A 19,163-nucleotide genomic window follows, 5' to 3' on the forward strand; every position below is an offset into this window, starting at 1 on the left:
ACAACTAGAAGGACCCACAACTAAAATACACAACTACGTACCGGGGGGCTTTGGGGAGAAAAAGGAAAAATAAAATCTTAAAAAAACAAAACAACCTGTTTCTTCTGTGGGATGGTTGAAGGACTCTGGGTCTTCACTCGAGGAAGAGAAGACACGGGGTGCAGTGGGGTCTTGAGATTCTTGAAGGGTTGCCATGGAAAGGAAATATTAGATTTGCCCACAGGGTTAGAAGTAGGACTCGTGGGTGAAAGGCCCCAGGTGGTTTTGGTGCCATATGTGGAAGAGCTTCCTCTTGGTCTTAGTTGTCACAAAATGGCTTTGTGCCTTGGGAGGTTGGGGTCAAGAGCTGTGAAGGATCTGAGATTTTTACCCTATTTACAAGCTAACAAGGTGGGCTGCCATAGCTTACTGGATACCAGAAGATATGAGACTTTTTGGACAGAGACAAAGGACAGTTTACTACTCATGGTACAGCAAGCAGCATGAGCATCAGCACATTTGTTCCCCTCACCCCCATGTCCCACAGAGGTGACAAGGATGGGCCCACATGGATGCCTGCATATTCAGTGGGTTGTGTTACAGGAGAGGAAGCCTGAGTTTAGGGGTCTTAGGCCAGCCACTCAACCTTCCCGTCACTTGCCACATTTCCAAAAGTAGGTGATGACAGCACCTGCCTGAGAGTTGCTGTTGGGGGATTGAATCCCGGGGCATGAGACAGAGAAGCACATAGCATATATATAGGGCTGGCCCGGTGGCACGTTCTGCTTTGGTGGCCCGGGGTTCACCAGTTTGGGTCCCAGGTGCAGACCTATGCACCACTTATCGAGCCATGCTGTGGCAGGTGTCCCACATATAAAGTAGAGGAACATGGGCACGGATGTTAGCTCAGGGCCAGTCTTCCTCAGGGCTAATCTTTGTCAAACAAAAAAAGAAAAGAAAAGCACATAGCCTATGTAAGTGCTTGATAAACAGTGGTCACATCTTACACACATGCATGTAACAACTAGAGGGAAATGTGGATTCTTAGCACAAACATTATTTTTCTTTTTCTCAACCATACTGTTTATAAAGTAAACAATAAACATTTTTAAACCAGTCACTTTCTTACATAAAGAGGAAGTGGATAAAAAGAGTCTTGGAATTTAGACCTGGATTGAATGAGGTTTTAAAATATACACATTTGGCTAATCACCCGCAGCACCCTCAGGAAAGAGAGAAGTGAAGCTTAAAGTCAGAGCTAATATAGAGCACGTAAAATTGTCAGAAGAAATTAATTTTATATCTCAAAAGATTCCTTGGCACAGCAGTATTAGCTGAAGGGTCTGCAAAGCTAAATAAAGGAAAGAATAACAGAAAAACACTGGTCAGGGTCATGAGCAAAGATAAAAATGCTGAAATCTTTGGTTAGTTTGATAACGAAGTGATGTTGCAGCTTGATCTTGAGTTTGAGGCAGATTCGTGCAAAGTTATATAGTACTTTTCTACAACAAAACTGCGTTTTCTCATTGAGGTCCCTCATAGTTTTTGACCTGCCTTCCCACAGAGTAAGTTTAGCTGTAGAATGTCGAAAATTCACTTGTAGAGCTTTAGGCCTTTATCCAGAAGGTACATTCTGTGTTTAATTTTTGCACACCTCCTTCAACAAAAATCCCTGGGATGGATGGACAGTCTGTGTGATTTGCACACACTCAGGCCACTCCTTTGGTCATCCACAGAGTCCCGGATGTGGACACAGGCTCAGAGAAGGTAAGACGACGTCAGTTGAGTCCCTGTATGGTGAGGGGCTCGGCCTGTCCTGCCCCCTGTAGCCACAGAGCTGCTTTCTGCCCGTGTGCTAGGCACGTAGGACTTTACAGCCTCATCTCATCATCAGAACATCTCTGGGTGCAGACTACTGTCATCCCACTTTACAGATTTTCAGTGATGTTCTCAGGCGCGTCCAGCTGGGAAAAGGCAGGGCCAAGTTTAGAACTGCTAACTGGGACTGCCTGGCCCGGGCTCACCCTTGTCTCCCAGCATATGGCGGGCACAGGGGCAGTTGATGAAGCCTGGGCGATGAGTGAACAAAGTTAGCAGATCTTACCAGCCGAAAGTCCTACAGGAAAGCTCTTTTTACATGACTCAAGCAGTGTAAGTGACTGATTTCTACTTAGGGAAAAAAAAATTTTTAATCTCTCCTTAAAAACCGAAGGGCACTATTCCGAGTTCCTCCATTAACTCATTGGTAACTGTGAGTTGAGCTCTCCTAGGTAGTGAGTGACTCAGGCTGGGCAGTCAGAACAAGGCCTGGGAGGGGTCTGTTGCCACTTTAACTTCTGGACAGTGTTCTAGAGAATTCTGTGTTCCCTAAAGAAGGGCCTAGGGAACGTTTTGTTGGAATGAAAATGATTTTCCAATCCGATCTTATCCTCACCTTTCCTGGGGGTGGGGGGGGGTGGGGGTCCTGTCTGCTTACACAGGTGCACTCGGCCTGGACTGTTCACTAGTGTCGCCACCCTCTTCCAGACCCTGCGTCTCCACCTTCCTGATGCGCTTCCCCACAGATGAATCTTCGCATAGTGTATCCAGCTGCTTGAGGGGGTAGATCAGACTCCGAAACGTGGCCCCAGCCTTTCCTCAGGCAGGCCCCATGCAGCCCCTCGGCCACACTGCCTGCTCTGTCTCCTGTCTTGCCTCATGCTGTCCCTTCCAAGTCCCTGCCATCCTAGTCTTTAGTCCTCTCTGCCTGCAAGGCCTCTCCTCCCTTCAGCCTTCCCTAATCTTACCTGTCCTTGAAGGCCTCTGCACCGTGCCTTCCTTCCCTGGGCAAGAATAGAACATGGAGAGTGTGGAGACGTGCTGTGTGCCAACTTCTCTCCCCGGCAGGGGAACTCTTTTTGCTGGAGAATGCCCAGTTAGACCGGGACACAAGGAAGAAGGCTGTGGTGTGGGGGCTGCCAGGAGTGTTCCTGGGCACTCTGCGGAGCTTGGCTTGCTTTGGATTGAGTGTGACATGGCTGGGACCAGGAGAACCAGCATACTGGGGAAGGGCTTGCTCAGCTCTGCAGATGGGGGAGGTGGAGACAGAGGCTGGGGCTCTTTTTCTGGGGGCATCTCTCAGAGGCTCGTGGGGCCATCAGAGTGTCGAGGCCCTGAGGATAGATCTTTGAGTGGTCCTAGGGACATTGGGGTGGGCATGGTTCTGGCCCTGCCTGGTGACCAGCTAGGGGCCAGCTCAGCTCTCTAGGGTCTAGCTATCCCAATCTGGATGCTGGCTCTACCAAAGGGAGACCAAGCTGGCCAGGATTTGGAGTCCAGGCCACCTCTTTGGCCTGTCGGCGCTTATTGTGGTCCGGGTTGGGTTGTCACGTGCCTCTGGTATAACTCTTCGTATCTTCAAAAAAGATAAAGAAATATTTGCAAAACACATATCTGATAAAGGGCCGTTATCCAAAATGTACAAAAAACTCCTGAAACTCAACAATAAGAAAACAAAGAACCTGATTAAAAATGAGTAAAAAGTCTGAACAGACATCTTACCAAAGAAGGTATGCAGATGACAAATAAACATATGAAAAGATATTCAACATCATATCGTTACAGAATTGTAAACTAAAACAACGAGATACTACTATACACCTATTAAAATGACGAAAATCCAAATACTGACAATGTCAATGCTGGGGAGGATGTGACAGTGAGGAGCTCTCATTGCTGGTGAGAATGCAAAATCGTACAGCCACTTTGGAAGACAGTTTGGTGATTTCTTACAAAACTAAACATACTCTTATCATATGATCTAGCATTTATGCTCCTATTTACCCAAAGGAGTTGAAAACTTATCTTCACACAAAAACCTGCACACAGATGTTTATAGGAGCTTTCTTTGTAATTTCCAAAACTTGGGAGCAAAAAGATGTCTTTCAATAGATGAATGGGTAAAATAAAGTGTGATGCATCCAGCTAATGGAATTATTCAGAGCTAAAAAGAAGTGAGGTATCAAGCCATGAAAAGACGTGGAGGAACCTTAAATGAGTATTACTAAGTGAAAGAAGCCAGTCTGAAAAGGCTGTATCCTGTATGATTCCAACTATAATGTGTGATACCATACAAAACCCATAGAATGTCCCACACCAAGAGTGAACCCTAATGTAAACTCTGAACTTGGTGTGATAATGATGCCTTGATGTACGCTCAAAGATTGTAACAAATATCCCACACTGCCGCGAGGTGTTGATAGTGAGGGAGGCTCAGTTTGGCTGTGAAACTGAAACTGCTCTAAAAAATAAAGTCTGTTAAAGAAAAAAAGATAAACTGGAACATAAATCTTAGACGTTTTCACAGCTTAGCAGACATCTTGCTCTAGAAATACTGATGGATCATTGGTTCCCCTTTTCAAGTAAACAATTAGAACATTCCTGTCTCAGCTACAGGTTTGTGAACCATGGTGTGTTCATTTTGATCTCTCCTCTTTCCCTCTAGGACAACCCTCCATATGACAAGGGGGCCTTCAGAATCGAAATCAACTTTCCAGCAGAGTACCCATTCAAACCACCGAAGATCACATTTAAAACAAAGATCTATCACCCGAACATTGATGAAAAGGGGCAGGTCTGTCTGCCGGTAATTAGTGCTGAAAACTGGAAGCCAGCAACCAAAACCGACCAAGGTAAGGTGTGCTCCTTGTGTCTTCCTCGGATTGTGCTCTTCTGGGGATGCTGCTGTGGAGCAGGAGCTCCCCAGTCTCTTCTAATGCCATGTCACACCAACTCCAGAGAAATGGTACCTTACCAACTCCAGTGCACACAGAAGTACTACGGAGGTCCCACCGCTCCTCGTGGGCCTGGCACGTCTTAGTTAAACTGTTGACCTACACAGGTATTGGAGGAGGCCCCTCCTGTGCTCGCAGCCCAGTGAGGTCACACGTAGACAGAGCAGCCCAGCATTTATGCCTGTGCAGTGAGGTGGTGTGGGCACTGTCCCTGGAGGTTTTCATGAAGGATTGTGGGGCTGCCTGAAAGGGGGAAAGGGAGTAGTGTTCAGGGTGGCCTCACACAGCAGTTAGTATGTAAAGTTAGACTTGAAGGAGGAAGGGAGGTTGGAGAGGGCCTTTCAGGCTAAAAGAAGGGTGTGAGCCAAAGCCACCTGGCGGGGAGTAGAATGCCAGTGGCTCAGAGTGGGTGGTGTTGGGGGAGGGACACGGTCAGACCGTGTGTCCAGATGAAAGCACATAGTTGGTTTTAGCCAGCCTGGACCTCCCTGGAATGGATGTGGTTGTGTGTGTCCATGTTTCTGGGCTTCACTGTGTGAACACGCACATGCTCAATTTTCTGGGAAAAGTACTTGATTCACTATTGTGGTTGGCCTCCCTCTTGTCCCCTGGAAGTAATTAGATGTTGTTATGGACTGTGTCTGGTTTTTATTTTTTAATTCTAGAACTTTCTTTTGAAGTCCTAATCTCATATTTTTGGTGGCTTTCTTAAAAGTAACTACCTGAACCACTATATGGTCTCCTTAGATTAAAGAGAGTAGATGAGCCTGGAATTTGCAAGGCTGCAGGTGGTTTTTCACGGACTGATAGAAATAGTCATTTTTCAGTGAAACTTCTAGAAGATGGAGTTGAAACCCTTTCACATAGAAAGTTGAGCCTCACCCATTTGAAATAATCACCATGAAAGGCATCCGTCAGGCTCCCACAGCTTAGTAGTAGAAAGAAGTGGGTGCTAAACATTAAGTCAGAATAGAAAGATCTCCAGTGGACTTGGCTTGTTCATGTACAAATTGATGTTTATAAAAGCTGGCCTGGTGGTACAGCACTTAAGTTCACGCGTTCTGCTTCCGCGGCCCGGGGGTCACCGGTTCGGATCCTGGATGCAGACATGGCACCGCTTGGCAAGCCATGCTGTGGTAGACGTCTCACATATAAAGTAGAGGAAGATGGGCACGGATGTTAGCTCGGGGCCAGTCTTCCTCAGCAAAGAGAGGAGGATTGGCAGCAGATGTTAGCTCAGGGCTAATCTTCCTCAAAAAAAAAAAGCTTAACAAAGTTCTTGAGTGCACGTATCTGACTTTTTTTTTTCCTATACAAATTCCTACTTCTCTGTTGGAAGCCTATAGCTGCATTTGTTCAGGAATGCTTTGTCAGCCCCTCACACAACTCCCAGAGCCCTTGCTGAGTTGTGTGTATTAAACAGCCTGCCTAGGGAGGGGAAGTCCCTCCAGGCTGGGTACCAGACCCTGCACCTCAGACTGCCAGGCCACAGAGAGTTAGATGGGTTCCTCCCTTACCTGGGAACTGGGGCTGGTGGGAGGGTGGGGGACCAGAGGTAGAAGCACTTGCAGGAGGTGAATGCAAGTAAAAGTGCTTTGCCACCTCTTACAGGGGCTGGCTGCCTGAGAGGGCTGTGTCAGTATTATCCTTTCTATCTTCAGATCTAGGTGCATAGTCAAAATGCTCTGCTTTTTCAGGTTGTGACTGCATTTTTTTTTTTTTCAAATAGATAACCTAAGAGGGGCTTTTCATTCTTTTGCAAAATGTACTTGTTGACTTTGGTGTTTTAAGATAACACTTTTGGTACAGAGTGCTGTTCTATGTGCAGTGATGGGCAGAACTACTAGTTTCTTTCTAGAGTTTCTTTCTAGAAAATCATTCTGTATATTCTTTCTGGTGTGGCCTTGATCTCATCCATACATACATCAGGAATGTGGCCCCTGGCACTTGATGACATGTTCCCATGTTTCTGTTATCTATTACTGTGTTACAAACCACCTCAAAACTTAGCATCTTAAAGTAACAACCATTTATTATTTCTCATTCTGTAAGTTGGCTTGACTCAGCTGGGTGGTTCTATAGCTGGTCATTCCTGCGGTCACTCATGTTCAGCATCTATAATTCAGCGTTCATTGCAACTTTATAGTACATAACTACTGCAAATAATCAACTGTATGTGGAATGTCCAGAATAGACAAATGTATGTAGATTAGTGTTTGTTAGGGGCTGGCGGCAGGGGGAATAGGAAGTGCCTACTAATGAGAGTGGGTTTTCTTTTGGGGGTGTTGAAAATGTTCTGGAGTTAAATAGTGGTGGTGTCACACAACTGTGTGAATATACTAAAAACTGAATTGTATATCTTTAAAAGAGTTTTTTTTTTTTTGGTGAATATAAAAAGAAAGAAACTAAAACACTAAAAATTGAGAAAAAATAGCATGAGAAAAGTCAAGAAACAAGGCAAAACTGTATCAAAGAGAAAGGCGGTGGGAGTTGGCAATAATATCAGAAGAAGGTATGTGAGAACAAAAAGTTTTCTTTTCTTCTTCTCCCCAGTACATAGTTGTATATTCTAGTTGGTAGGTCCTTCTGGTTGTGCTGTGTGGAATACCACCCCAGCATGGCTTGATGAGCAGTGCCATGTCTGCACTTGCCATCTGAACCGGCGAAACCCTGGGCCACTGAAGCAGAGTGCGTGAACTTAGCCACTTGGCCACAGGGCCGGCCCCCGAAAACGAAAGTTTGTTCAGCAGTATGTCTGGTTCTAGTAGATATCTTAACAACAGAGCAAGGTCTTATTTTGGTAGTTGCTTGAGAATTGCCAGGTAAAATACAGTCAGTAACAAAGCCAGCATAATACTGTCTCTATATGTACCAAACAGCATAACCACAAAATTATACGAAGAGAAAAATCAAACAGTTCAAAAATTGTTTCAGTCCCCTCTATGCTATTATAACAAATCAAGTAGATAAAATTTAGAAAAAAAGACTCAGGAAATCTAATAAACAGAATAAGATTAATAGACTTATATTTTGTAGCACATTCCACAGGCTACTGTGCTGCACACCTTCAGGGAGAGGGGAAGGCACCATTCGCGTTGTACTCTGTGTGAATGGAGCCCTGGGATCTCCATGACAAGGAAGAAGTTACAGATATTGTTTACATCCTCTATTACAAAGAAACCGTCAGTAAGAACAAAAATGAGGAAATACTGTAGACTTTATTTTCTGATCATATACAATGAGACTAGGAGGTAAATCTTGATTATGTTTTTAAGCCCCTACCTTTTGGTGGAAAAGAAATGCTTCTGAGGAATATTTGGGTCAAGGAAGAGATCAAGAAACCAGGGCTAGACCATTTTGGAAAATCTAATGAGCGTGCTGTCGTATATGTGAACAATGACGGGATGGGGCCACAGTTGTAGTTTGAAAAGCAGTCATAGGTGTCAATGTTCTCATTATCGAACCAAGCTAAGCTCAGCTGGATTTTATTATAGTTTAGCTGAGGAGCCAGAAAGGCATCCAAAGGAACAGAGAAAGAATGAAATACTCATCAGAACTACTAAGTCAATTTGAAAATATTTAGACTTGATCAAATAAGTAAAAGCAAGTTCTCAGAAAAGAATTAAATAGACAAATAGCAGACTTGCAAAGTGAATATCTTTTGAAAAGCAAGTCTTAATAACTAACGGATGGTTTTAGACTAATATGTTAGGTATTAAGATGATTCTAGTGAGAAGCAGAGAGCCTGAGCCTCCATAACGGAGGGCAAGCAGGAAAACTGGAAGACTCATCAGTGTCCCTCACAAAGCAGTCAACCAGCTGAGAGCCCCGTGAGGTTCCTGAGACGCTCGTGAAGCAGCAGTTCTGCTCCAGAGCCATTTCTAACTGTGGAAAAAGACAACAAGCCACTTGTTTATGCTGTAAGGCAAATGTGGTTCAGGTTTCTAAACAGTCAAGAATAGCCATGGAAAATGGAGCAGTCTCATGTCAAGCGTGGGGTGGGGAATCGTGGAGTGCGCTAACGTGCAGCGCGCCAGTGGGCTGGGGCAGCGTTAGAGAAGCTGTGGAAAGGGCTGTTTGGAAGAGCGTTTGTTCCAGTGTGGTCGCTTTTGCTGGCGGACAGGAGGGAGCCTCAGGTGCTCCTTTTAATGTTTATTGACGCACGCCTTCAGTTTATGGCAAGTCAGTGATTTAACATTTGAGTTACATTTAATTTCCTTTAAAAATCTTTTTTAGTGATTTAAAGAAATATATTAAGTAAATAATCATGTAGGCTATATGTGGCTATATGGCAGACAATGGAATACCAGTGGTTTTTTATATATATATATAATTTTTTTTCCTTTTTCTCCCCAAAGCCCCCCGCTGCATAGTTGCATATTTTTAGTTGTGGGTCCTTCTGGTTGTGGCACATGGGACGCCGCCTCAGCATGGCATGACGAGTGGTGCCATGTCCGTGCCCAGGATCTGAACCAGCGAAACCCTGGGCTGCCAAAGCGGAGCGCGCGAACTTAACCACTCGGCCATGGGGCTGGGCCCACCAGTGGTTTTGAAGTTACGGAAATAGGAGCAAACCAAAGAGCTTTTTAATCCATTCCTTGTAATGCTGAGCTGAAAAGCATAGGCCTCCAATAAAGGAGTCTGTGGCATTGGCAATTCAGAGGAGAGACACCTTTTTGCTGGGACGGTGGGAAGGGACACAGCATTCTGGGGGTGCTGGTCCTGCCGGGGATCAGGGGAGAGTTAGGGGAAATGTGTGTGAGAGGGTGTGGTGGCTGCCTGCACCTCACTTCTGAGCCCGCTTGGGACTCCTGGCCCTTCCATGCTTCCCCTTTGATCCCCTCCCCCACGCCTAGTCCCCTGTGGTCTCATCCCAGGGCTTGCCTTCCAGTACATCTGGGATTTACTGCACTTCCGGGGAGTGTTGTGGAACCCACCCTGAGCCATCGGTGTGACTCCTGCCTTTGGAATTGAGAGTATGTTGCCACTGAGGGTTATCAACCTCCGGGTGGCTAGACAGGGTGGGTCAAGTGAACCCTTCTTGGCTGGTTCAGAAGCTCCTAGAGGTCTTCTGTGGTGGGCTCTCTGTGCATTTACATGGCGCAGGCCTGTCATTCCCCCTTCATTCTCCTGCTCACTCAGTACACCTTTATTGAAACTACCCTGAACTGAGCGTGGTGCTGGGACACATCACCCAGCCCCTGCCCTGGAGACACTTTACCTATGTGAGAGTGGGTGTGTGGGGGGGGGTGGCAGGAGGGGGTATCAGTGCTAAGCCTGGGGTCTCCCAGAGTTCTGGAGAGGGACTGGAGTGACTGTGGGCTGAGACATCCCACTGTGTCAGTTCAGGACGGCTTCCCAGAGGAGGCGGCGACATCACTGTGAACAGTTATCCTCGTAGTGTTGGCTGTTTCTCACCCATCACTTTCATCTCATTACAGAGGAAAAATGGGTTGAGTGCTCTGGTTAGAATTTGGGATAAACAGGAGGCTGCTTTGTGTTAAAAGGACATAGATGAGAATCAGTGTTAAAGTCAGAGCTGCATTCTTGCCAGTGCCCTTTCTGAGACGATTCTAACCAGTGATGCCTTGTCCTTTTCTTGGCAGTAATCCAGTCCCTCATAGCACTGGTGAACGACCCCCAGCCTGAGCACCCGCTTCGGGCTGACCTAGCTGAAGAATACTCTAAGGACCGTAAAAAATTCTGTAAGAACGCTGAAGAGTTTACAAAGAAATATGGGGAAAAGCGACCTGTGGACTAAAATCTGCCACGATTGATTCCAGCAAGTGTGAGCAGAGACCCCGAGCAGTGCATTCAGACACCCCGCAAAGCAGGACTCTGTGGAAAATTGACACGGGCCACCGCCTGGCGTTCGCTTGTGGCAGTTACTAACTTTCTACAGTTTTCTTAATCAAAAGTGGTCTAGGTAACCTGTAAAGAAAGGATTAAAAATTTAAGATGTTCTAGTTCTGCTTTCTTTGTTTTAAAAATCACTGCTTCAATCTACTTTAAAAGAATGATGTTTCTTTTCTTATCCAAATTTATCCAAAATCTTCAATTTACATTTAGCCCATAACGTTAAAAAAAAAAGGTTGTGGTACCCCTTCTTCCCCAGCCTGGAAACTCCCACTTTCTCGCATTCAGTTTATTTTCACTCATTCACTCCCGAGACCTGGGCCCCGTCTCCTCCGCAAAGGACAAGAGATGGCTCTGGTGTTTCTGGTGGCTTCTCTTCTCCCGTGTGGGACTGCCCAGTGTGGGGGTTGGTTCTAACTCACCTGACTCCAATTTATAATATCCCTTTAAAGAAATTAACAAACAACCCAACAGCCACCTTCCTGCCCTCCAAAAAATTGAAAAAAAAAAAAAAAAAGCTGTGAAAAGGGAGGCTCAGCTCTTGTGTAAAAATCTGGCCAATGTTACCACAATAATGTTGATGAAATGGGCAAACCCTGAGGTCTGGGTGCATGATTGAACTCCAGCCTGGGCGGCCTGCTTGGGAAAACCCTGCAATATTAAGTCTGTGGCGACCCCAGGGAAGGGCCTGCCAGCCAGAGAACACTGCACTTGTGTGAGGAATTTCTCACCAGAGAGGCTCCTGAGGCCAAAGGTTGGCACCCCTCCCTGCAGCCATTTTAGAAGATGGGCTGGTCACTGCAGACAACGCTAAAGCCAGAATGTCCATTTGAAATTCCACGTTCACCTGTCGCCAAGCTCCATGCAAACGTGGCGTGGAGCTCGCTCTCCAACTCCTCAGTGCGGCAGCCCTGCCGCAGCCCTCCCTCGGCATGGTTTGCCCCTTTGCGGGGTTGGAATTGGCAGGACTCCACTGTGGTCGGCACCAGCCTGGGGTCGCCGGCGCCCTGCTGGCCCCTTTTTCCGGAGCAGCCAGCCAGCCCAGCCCAAGAACAAGATGGCCTTCCCTCTCTCTCTGGACTCACAGCCTTTGCAGAGTCAAACTCCACTTGAAGCTCACTCATTAATATCCTTTACATGTGTTTTATATTGTTTTGACTGCCTTTTTTTGTAGAAATAAAAATTGACCTTAGAATTTATCATCCGATGAACTTGTAAGGATTTGAATGTTAATGTCTTTTCAAAGCAAGTGGGACCGTCCCCGAAATAGTAGAAAATACTTGTTGCTGACACCCAGAGGAAGCCGATGGTCCAAATGCTGTTTGTTACCAACTCTGCTTCTGCTACTGGCGGCTTCCCTTCTTGGCTCTTCGGGGGGACTAGATGTGGAGAAGATGATTTAAAGAAATTTTGCTTTCTGTTTTCATTTTAGTTCTATAATTTGAGATCTTTCCGGGGCTTACAGACCTGTAAGACAGCCTGGTTTTATCTGTGCAGAATGAGAGCGATGGGTAGGGTAGGCAGCATAACGTTGTTTAGTTGTCCAGGCGCGTGGCCCCTGAGGTGTGTCAGTGAACTCAGCTTCTTTAGTCCTAGGTACGCAAGAGGCAGGTTCTGGAGACTCCCGCATGCCCAGGAGGGCAAGAATGCCGGGCCAGCGTTTCCACATCTGTCTCATCATTAGCAGAAAGGTGATGATGGACTTTATTTCATTCACATGCAGATTTATAATAAAATGCCAAATTCTGTCAGAAGCTATCCAAACAAGCCACCATTTGTTCTTGTTGCTTCTTTGAATCCAGAAATATTGCCATTCTCGGAAACTGCCCCATTGCTTTGTACTTCTACCAGCGTAGCTCTGCCCGCCTGTCACCCCCTCGCTTCTCTGCTCACCCCTGGAGGAAACCTTTTTCAAAGCCGGCAGTCCCTCAGGGACTCTCAGCCCTGACATTGTACCCCATGGTTTGCCGTGGTCAGCAGAGACCAGGCCCTCAAGAGCAAGGCAGCAGGGGGGTCCCTCCCTCAGGCCTGGGCAGCTTGCTCCATCCAGCCGGGCAGCAGCCAAGGACTTCGTCCAGGTGGTCACTAAGCCCTCAGGGCAGGCTTTGAGCACGCTGACGGGCAGCCCTGGCTGCCCCCCAACCAAACTGCAGGGTCCTCTGGAGAGGGGGAGAGCTGTCGAGCAGCCACCGCTGACCGGAGCCCACTCAGGAATTCACACCCGCCTGGTTCCTCAAAGTGCGCTGGGTCCTCCCCCTCTTCCCGCCCACCCCACACCCCCATGGCAGAGAATAGGCTTTCTAAGATGCTGCGATCCCTTTCTGCTGCCCAGAATAAAACGCTCTCCAACACTGGTTTGGTTGTGTGGGTTTCTTTCTTACCGGGGATGGGCAGTGCCAGGGCTCTGTGCTCTTGGAGATGGGGGAGGGGAGCCCAGGCCCCTGGTCTGAGGCAGCTTCTCCCTGCTCCTCTCTCTCCATGCCCAGCCTGTCCAAAAGAGGCATGCAGAGGCGGGAAATGGAAAAGGCTGGAGAGTCCAGACCACTGGGGCCTGCAGAGGGACTCCTTGGGTGTCTGGGGAGGGGACAGCAACCTCTATGTATGTACATCAGTACAGTCCACCTGTCAGCCCAAGAGACCGAGATTACCCACACTGAGCAGAAGACCAGGCTGGAACCCTGAGAAGGGTGGCCACAGGGATAATGAGGGTCTGCCTCGCGGTGGGGCCAGAAACCCACCTCTGAATCCCTTGACTGCTGGCTGTAGCGCTGACAGCACTTGGCCCAGCCCGGGCTGTGACACTGTTTCCCTTCAGCCAGCCGAGTTCCTGTCTGGAATTGACACCAGCTGAGACCAGGCCTGCCCTGTCAGCTAGGTCTGCAGGAGGGCACCTTCCTGGGGTATCATTCTACCAGGAAACAAGGAGCCCGGCCTTTCCTTTGATCATCAGTGGGGAGTTCTGCCATGTCCTACCACTTTGTCTTCTGTGAATCTCAAGTTCAACCCCATGGGCACCATTATCTCTGTTTTCACAAGGGAGGAAACAGGCTCAGTGACTTGGCCAAGGGCACCTGGCCTGTGTTTTTACACAGTCTGGCTCCAGAGCCTGTTGCATTCCACCATTCGGGTTCCTTTGGGCACACACACAGCCTCAGTCCCCCTTCCCCAAAGCCAGAGGCCCACAGGACCCTCTGTCAACTCCCTGAACTCGAGCCACCATTTTCTTGCCTTCCTCACTTTCCTGTTAATTGTTCAGCTCGAAATACGTGTCTGCTACATCACTCCTGTGCCCACTGTAGCCAGCTTCTGTCACCCTGCGGCTCCATGAGGCTCCTCTTGGCTAGGACCCTGGGACTTCCTCATTGCCAAGTCCATAGGCTGGTAGCCTCAGCCCTGCTCTCACTGCTTCATTTGGCAGCATCTCCATGCCCCACCCTGCAGAGCAGCCAGCTGACCCGGTCGAAGGCGAAGCCAGAGCTGGTCTTAGTTCTTCCTGCCCTGCCTGCATTGGCTCTTCCTCCTCTCCCTGCTTCCCTCGTGCAACCTGGGGGAATGGCACCAACCCAAGAAGGAGCAAGCTGAAGGTGGGTCTTGGTAAATGGCCGTTTCCTGGGTGATGGGAACATGTTCTTGCTCGCAGACTGGGCTCCTGGGGGCACCATGCGGGCCTCAAGATCAGAGTGGAAAGAACTACCCAGCACTGTGCAGAGGCCATAACCAAGGCCCAGGGAAGGAAGTCCTTTCCTCCGGAGAGCATGCTCTGACCTGTCCTGGCTGTGAGGAGCCCCGCTTTGGCCTCACACTTCTCACACTTTGCTGTGTTCCTCTCCCCACTCCCCCCATTGCAGCCTGGATCACACCCCATGAGTATGTACCATACTGTGAGCTCCTTGCAGGCTGGGCTGTGTCCCACCCAGCACTCAGCCCTGGCATGACACAGAGCAGACCCTCTAAACATGAATGATGAATGGGTGGATAACAGAAACCACCTTGCCTGAGCCATCCAGTACATAGCAGGTTTGGCATAAGAAATACCCCTCGTCTCCCTGGTGAGGCGCCAGTGACAAGCTCTGCAGCGGGCCCTGTGCTGCCTCTGGTCCTCCGCCTTATCACCTTCCTCCACTTGCGAGGTGGACCTCAGCCTCCTGAGGATCCTACCAATCTGCTCATGCCCCCTCTCCTTTCCGCTCCTAAACGCTCCTGGTCCCTAGGGCTGCTCTTGGCCCTCATCTTTGCTCATCCCCTCTCCCTCCCTGGGTGACAGTAGCCACTCCCACTGCTTCACCTAGCATCTGGGCAGACCCCCAAGTGTGTCTCCTGTCTACCCACACCTCTATCCTGAGCCTCAGAGCCACACAGCCAGCTGCCTCCTCCTCTCAGAACAGCAGAACCCCCCGAGGGAGGTGCCTCAATGCCACCAGGCTGCCTTCAGGCCACCCCTACCAACTCCAGCCAACAGCCTGCAGGAGCGTGGCCAGGCCCCACTGGGCTGAGTCGAGGAGGTGAGGGTGAGGCAACAGGAGGGCCCAAACTCAGTGCTTCTAGCTCACAGCCATGTATGGAAGTAGGAGGAAGGAACCTGTGGCTAGTAGAGCCAAGGTCAAGGGAAGGTCAGGATGGAAAACGGAGCCAGAAAAGAGGTGGCTGAAGCCACAGTTGTGGTGGGGACCTCGGGGGTGGAGGCAGGAAGGAGGAGCAAGAGCCTGCCCTCACCCCTTCAGAAAGCAGCATGTCCCTCAAGGCTGCCTAGGCCAGAATAGAGCTCTTTAGGCACCGGATTCCATGCCTGGCACAGTGCATGGCAAATACCTGAACAGGTAGCTTCGAAGCCCTGCTCTGCCACTCCCACTGCTAGGTCTGTAAAATGGGGACACTGGTGCTGCCACATAAGCACTATTAGGTGCAATTACATGAGACAAGGAGGACCATGTGGTGTTTCGTCTGCCTTTCCATCCTCTGGAGCAGGGCAGAACTCTGTGCATTCGAGAACTCCCCACCCTCTTCCCCATCTGCTCCCTGCATCTCCCTGATGCAAGCCACATGGGCCCCACGGGGTAGCCACACTTCACCAGGGCCCCAGGGAATCCAGGATACCATTTCCGCAGGAGACTGTCCCTTCTGGAAAAACTTAAATGTGCTCCTGTGAGCTTGCAGGACCTCCTCAGCCTTTCCCCTAGGATGGCAGAGGGCTGCTTACTTAGAATAGGTGACTTCTTTTTAAATCAAAACTCAGATTATATCTCCCAAAAAGTAGCCTGGTGAGTCATTCTTCTCCCAATCCCCCCCACCCAGATAATAAATAAAACCCACCTAAGCATGAACAAAACCAGCATATGGAGTGTGCTTTTCTTTTCTTCTCTGGAATAGTGACCTGGTGTGGGCCCCGGAGGAGTTGCTCTTGTCCCTCCTTGTGTCTATGAAGGTTTTCTGCGCACAGTTTATAAACTACCCAGGTTTACAAGACACACGTTATTTTATTATACAGTGATCTCTCCCCAGTACATCTAAACAAGGAAGGTGCTTAGATGGCAACGTCGTGAAGGGCACCAAATGCTTGGCAGCCCCCAGACCCAGATGTCACGGCCAGCCCACCTGCAGCTAGGAGGGCTTGCTGAAGCTCGGGCTGCCACTCTGAGCCACGAGGAGCTGGGCATGGAGGTGGTAGTTTCCTCCCCACATAAGTCACAGAACCCATCTAGAGCCTGGTTCCTGGCTGCGCCACGGCTCACTCGTGGCCCCCTTTCTGAGCACTGACAGGCTTTAGGTTCTTGGCTGTCAGGGTGAGGGTGGGGAGGGCTCCAGGAAGGTTTCCAGAGTGGCTTCACCAGGGACGCCCTCCCCGGGTCTCTTGGAGTCTAGGTCGAGGAGGGCGCACAGCTGCACGCCATCCTGGGCAAGCCGAGCCCACAGTGTGGGCGTGGTGAGGACACGCAGCTCATGCAGCCGCTCCCAGGAGCAGGAAAAAGCGTCGGGGCCCTCACCGCAGCCCCCGGTTGGAGGCACACTGGGGTAGCCAGGGTGGGCCATCAGCTCGGCTGTCAGCGTGTGGCCTGTGGGTATACCTTCTAGGACCCGAGCCAGCGCCCCTGACACGCGGTGAGCAGACATGTGCCGGCCGCAGGTGCTCAGGCCCACGAAGGCATCAGTCCACCTGTGGATGCCAGGGCATCAGCGGCAGGGACCAGCAGGACTGCGGTGGGCAGGGCTAGACTGGGGGCAGGATGGATCCGGGGTAGAGGCGACGCGATCGACGCCTGACCCCGGTAGAGGCTGAGAAACAGACACAGCTGGCCAGGTGAATCGCCAGCGGGACGCACTGGGACCTGGGCCGGGCAGAGGGCAGAGGGTGGGTGGGGGGCCTCACCTTAGGCCGTGGCGGGAGAAGGGGCCCACGGCGGCCCGAGCGTCGCGCTCCACCGCGCAGGCGAAGGCGCGAGCAGGGGCCTCGAGCCAGGTGCAGCCGCCGACGCCGCGCTCCAGCGGCAGCCGTGTGAAGCGCACCCCGCAGACCTGCAGCGCCTCGGCGAACACCTGGCACACGCCTGCGGGCGGGGCGGCGTCAGGGAGGAGCGCGGCCCCCACCCGGCCTGGGGGCGCCAACCCACGCACCTGGGAGCACGTGGACGTGCTGGTGCCCGTCCACGTGAGTGGGGTCACTGCCCAGTAATTCCCGGAAGCGGCTCAGCTGGGCCTCCAGCTCTTCCCGCACCTGGAAGGAGAGGACGACAGGCACCTTGAAGGTCCGGAAGCAGCTGCCGAGGAGGACCTCCTGCACGCGCTTCCGCGGGACTGCTCCAGTGTGTGAGCCGGGCAAGCATCCAGCGCCCTCTCTTGCACCGAACGGCTCAACGGTACCCTCGGGCGGGGCCTTCACCTCCGCACCTGGGGCATGTCCACGTCTCCGGCCGCCACTGCCTCCCGGAACCCCATCTTGCCGAGGAAGAAGCCTTCGGGGCTGAGCAGCGACGAGGTGCCGTGGCGGGCTGGGCCCACCGGGCGGCCCTCGGACAGGTTGGCGTGGAGGCCCGTGGGGATGTGGTGCCTGCGGGCGGAGCGCGAGCGGGAGCAGAGTCGGCCGCGCGGCAGCGGCGCCCCAAACCCGCCCGGACCCCGTAGGGGGCCGCCCCTCACCTGCGGGCCAGCTCCGCCGCGCTCTCCGCGGCCGCGCCGTTGACCAGCAGGGACACGCTGGTCACAGCCCCCGCCAGGAAGGCCTCTACGATGCCCTCATCGCGCCGCGGGCAGTAACCAAAGTCGTCCGCGGTGACGACCAGCCGCACGCGCGGCCGGGCCATGGGTGCCTCGGCGGGTGGCTCGGCACCAAGGGGATTGGGCTGAACAGTCCACGCCCCGCCGCGGGACGCAGCCCGAGGCCCCGCCCCGACGCACACGCCCTGACGCGGCTGCACCTCGTCTTTGTTCTCGCCACCTACAGGTCCCCGCGTGGCCCTGCAGCGACCCCCCATCACCATCCGGTGTGCTCAGCCCTCACCAGAGCATGGCCGGGTTTATTACAATGTGGAACTTCCAGTGACTGCAAAACTGATATTTAATATGAAAAATACAGAAAAGAAAACCTGAAGAAAAAAATCTCTTACTCTTCCCAGATATCGCCATCGTTCACTTTCTGGGTAATGTCCTTGCAGTGTTTTTTTCTAAGGAAATAAACACGCTCAATTTCTCTTCACCCCTACCCCAAAGTTTTTTGTGTCTTTTTGAGAAGATAATGATCACATCAATGTTATCTCATTCTTGAAATGTGTCATTTTTTTGATGGTGACTGTGAATTTTTGCATGTTTTTATTAACTATTATATTTCTTCTTTTTCAAATTCCCTATTTGTCTTTTGCTGATTTATCTAAGAGGAGGCTTTTTCTTGATTTGTAAAGCTCTAAGCAATAAGAAAATGAAAGGAAACACGTTTACTAATGGCTTCATCTGAGAAAGCCTTAGCCCGTTTCCATCTCTTGAGCTCTGTGCCAGGCTACAACTTTTACATTCGTAATCTCGTTTTCTCTGTGGTTAAGAAAAGCTTTCCTTGCTGATGACTGTATGAACAGTCACCATGGCTGACGGCCAGAGTTTTGGTTGTGATGTGGCTGTTCTGATGTTCCCAGTGGAAAGTGCAGTATTTGTGTCCAACCTGTGAGACTGGTAATGTCATTCCTCTTTTACAGATGAGAAAACTGAGGCTGAGGGAAGAGGAGTGTCTTGCCCAAAGTGATCCTGCCAGGAGTAGTAGAGCTGGGACCTGCCTCCCAAGCTGTGGGCTTGTTTTGGTCCTCTGGGCCCGGGTCAGGGGCAGAGAGGGCAGAGCCGAGCTTGAAAATAACAAGTAATATGCACCTCTTGGGGCATTGTAAGGATTGGAAGCTCGTCAAGCCCTTCACCAAGCTCTTGGAATAAGGATTGTGTTCAATTGTGATTATTAAATTGTCGGACCTCAACCATCATTCTCCACTCAGAAGCTGATCCTGGAAAGGCCAGAGGCCCTCAGGGTCTGCAGGTTGGAAGGAGGAATTTAACATTTATTGAGCACCTACTGATATTAGAAAT

The 19,163-nt window shown here is 50.3% G+C and overlaps 2 protein-coding genes across 5 annotated transcripts in view; one reads left to right on the plus strand and one right to left on the minus strand.

Annotated features, from left to right (window-relative positions):
* Positions 1-12,374, plus strand: part of UBE2L3 (ubiquitin conjugating enzyme E2 L3) — a 50,798-nt gene extending 38,424 nt beyond the window's left edge. For all 3 annotated transcript variants that reach the window (XM_070626884.1, XM_070626885.1, XM_008537437.2), the window contains 2 exons: positions 4,463-4,649; positions 10,358-12,374. In XM_070626884.1, coding sequence (XP_070482985.1) covers positions 4,463-4,649; positions 10,358-10,512 — 342 coding nt within the window. In that variant the 3' untranslated portion in view covers positions 10,513-12,374. The remainder of the gene's footprint in view (positions 1-4,462; positions 4,650-10,357) is intronic.
* A 3,687-nt stretch (positions 12,375-16,061) lies between these two features.
* Positions 16,062-18,011, minus strand: YDJC (YdjC chitooligosaccharide deacetylase homolog). 2 transcript variants are annotated; one of them, XM_070626883.1, is made up of 5 exons: positions 17,739-18,011; positions 17,490-17,649; positions 17,217-17,316; positions 16,972-17,149; positions 16,062-16,817 (listed from the first exon to the last, which is right to left on the minus strand). In XM_070626883.1, the coding sequence occupies exons 1-5, from the start codon at positions 17,900-17,902 to the stop codon at positions 16,733-16,735; spliced, it is 687 nt and encodes a 228-aa protein (XP_070482984.1). In that variant the 5' UTR covers positions 17,903-18,011; the 3' UTR covers positions 16,062-16,732. The 2 variants fall into 2 exon arrangements, with proteins under 2 accessions (XP_070482984.1, XP_008535660.2); XM_008537438.2 differs by having other exon boundaries at positions 16,062-16,758; positions 17,739-17,998.
* Between the last annotated feature and the right edge of the window lie 1,152 nt (positions 18,012-19,163).

The sequence above is a fragment of the Equus przewalskii genome, chromosome 7 (assembly GCF_037783145.1).
Source record: "Equus przewalskii isolate Varuska chromosome 7, EquPr2, whole genome shotgun sequence".
In the NCBI taxonomy this organism is placed as follows: domain Eukaryota; kingdom Metazoa; phylum Chordata; class Mammalia; order Perissodactyla; family Equidae; genus Equus; species Equus przewalskii.

Excerpts from the sequence above, each read along its gene's own strand:
- YDJC (XM_008537438.2), bottom strand. The coding sequence starts at position 17,902 with ATGGCCCGGCCGCGCGTGCGGCTGGTCGTCACCGCGGACGACTTTGGT. Across the intron at positions 17,650-17,738 it reads GCGGCGGAGCTGGCCCGCAG|GCACCACATCCCCACGGGCC; the intron begins GTGAGGGGCGGC and ends CTCCGCCCGCAG. Across the intron at positions 17,150-17,216 it reads GCACGTCCACGTGCTCCCAG|GCGTGTGCCAGGTGTTCGCC; the intron begins GTGCGTGGGTTG and ends CCCCGCCCGCAG.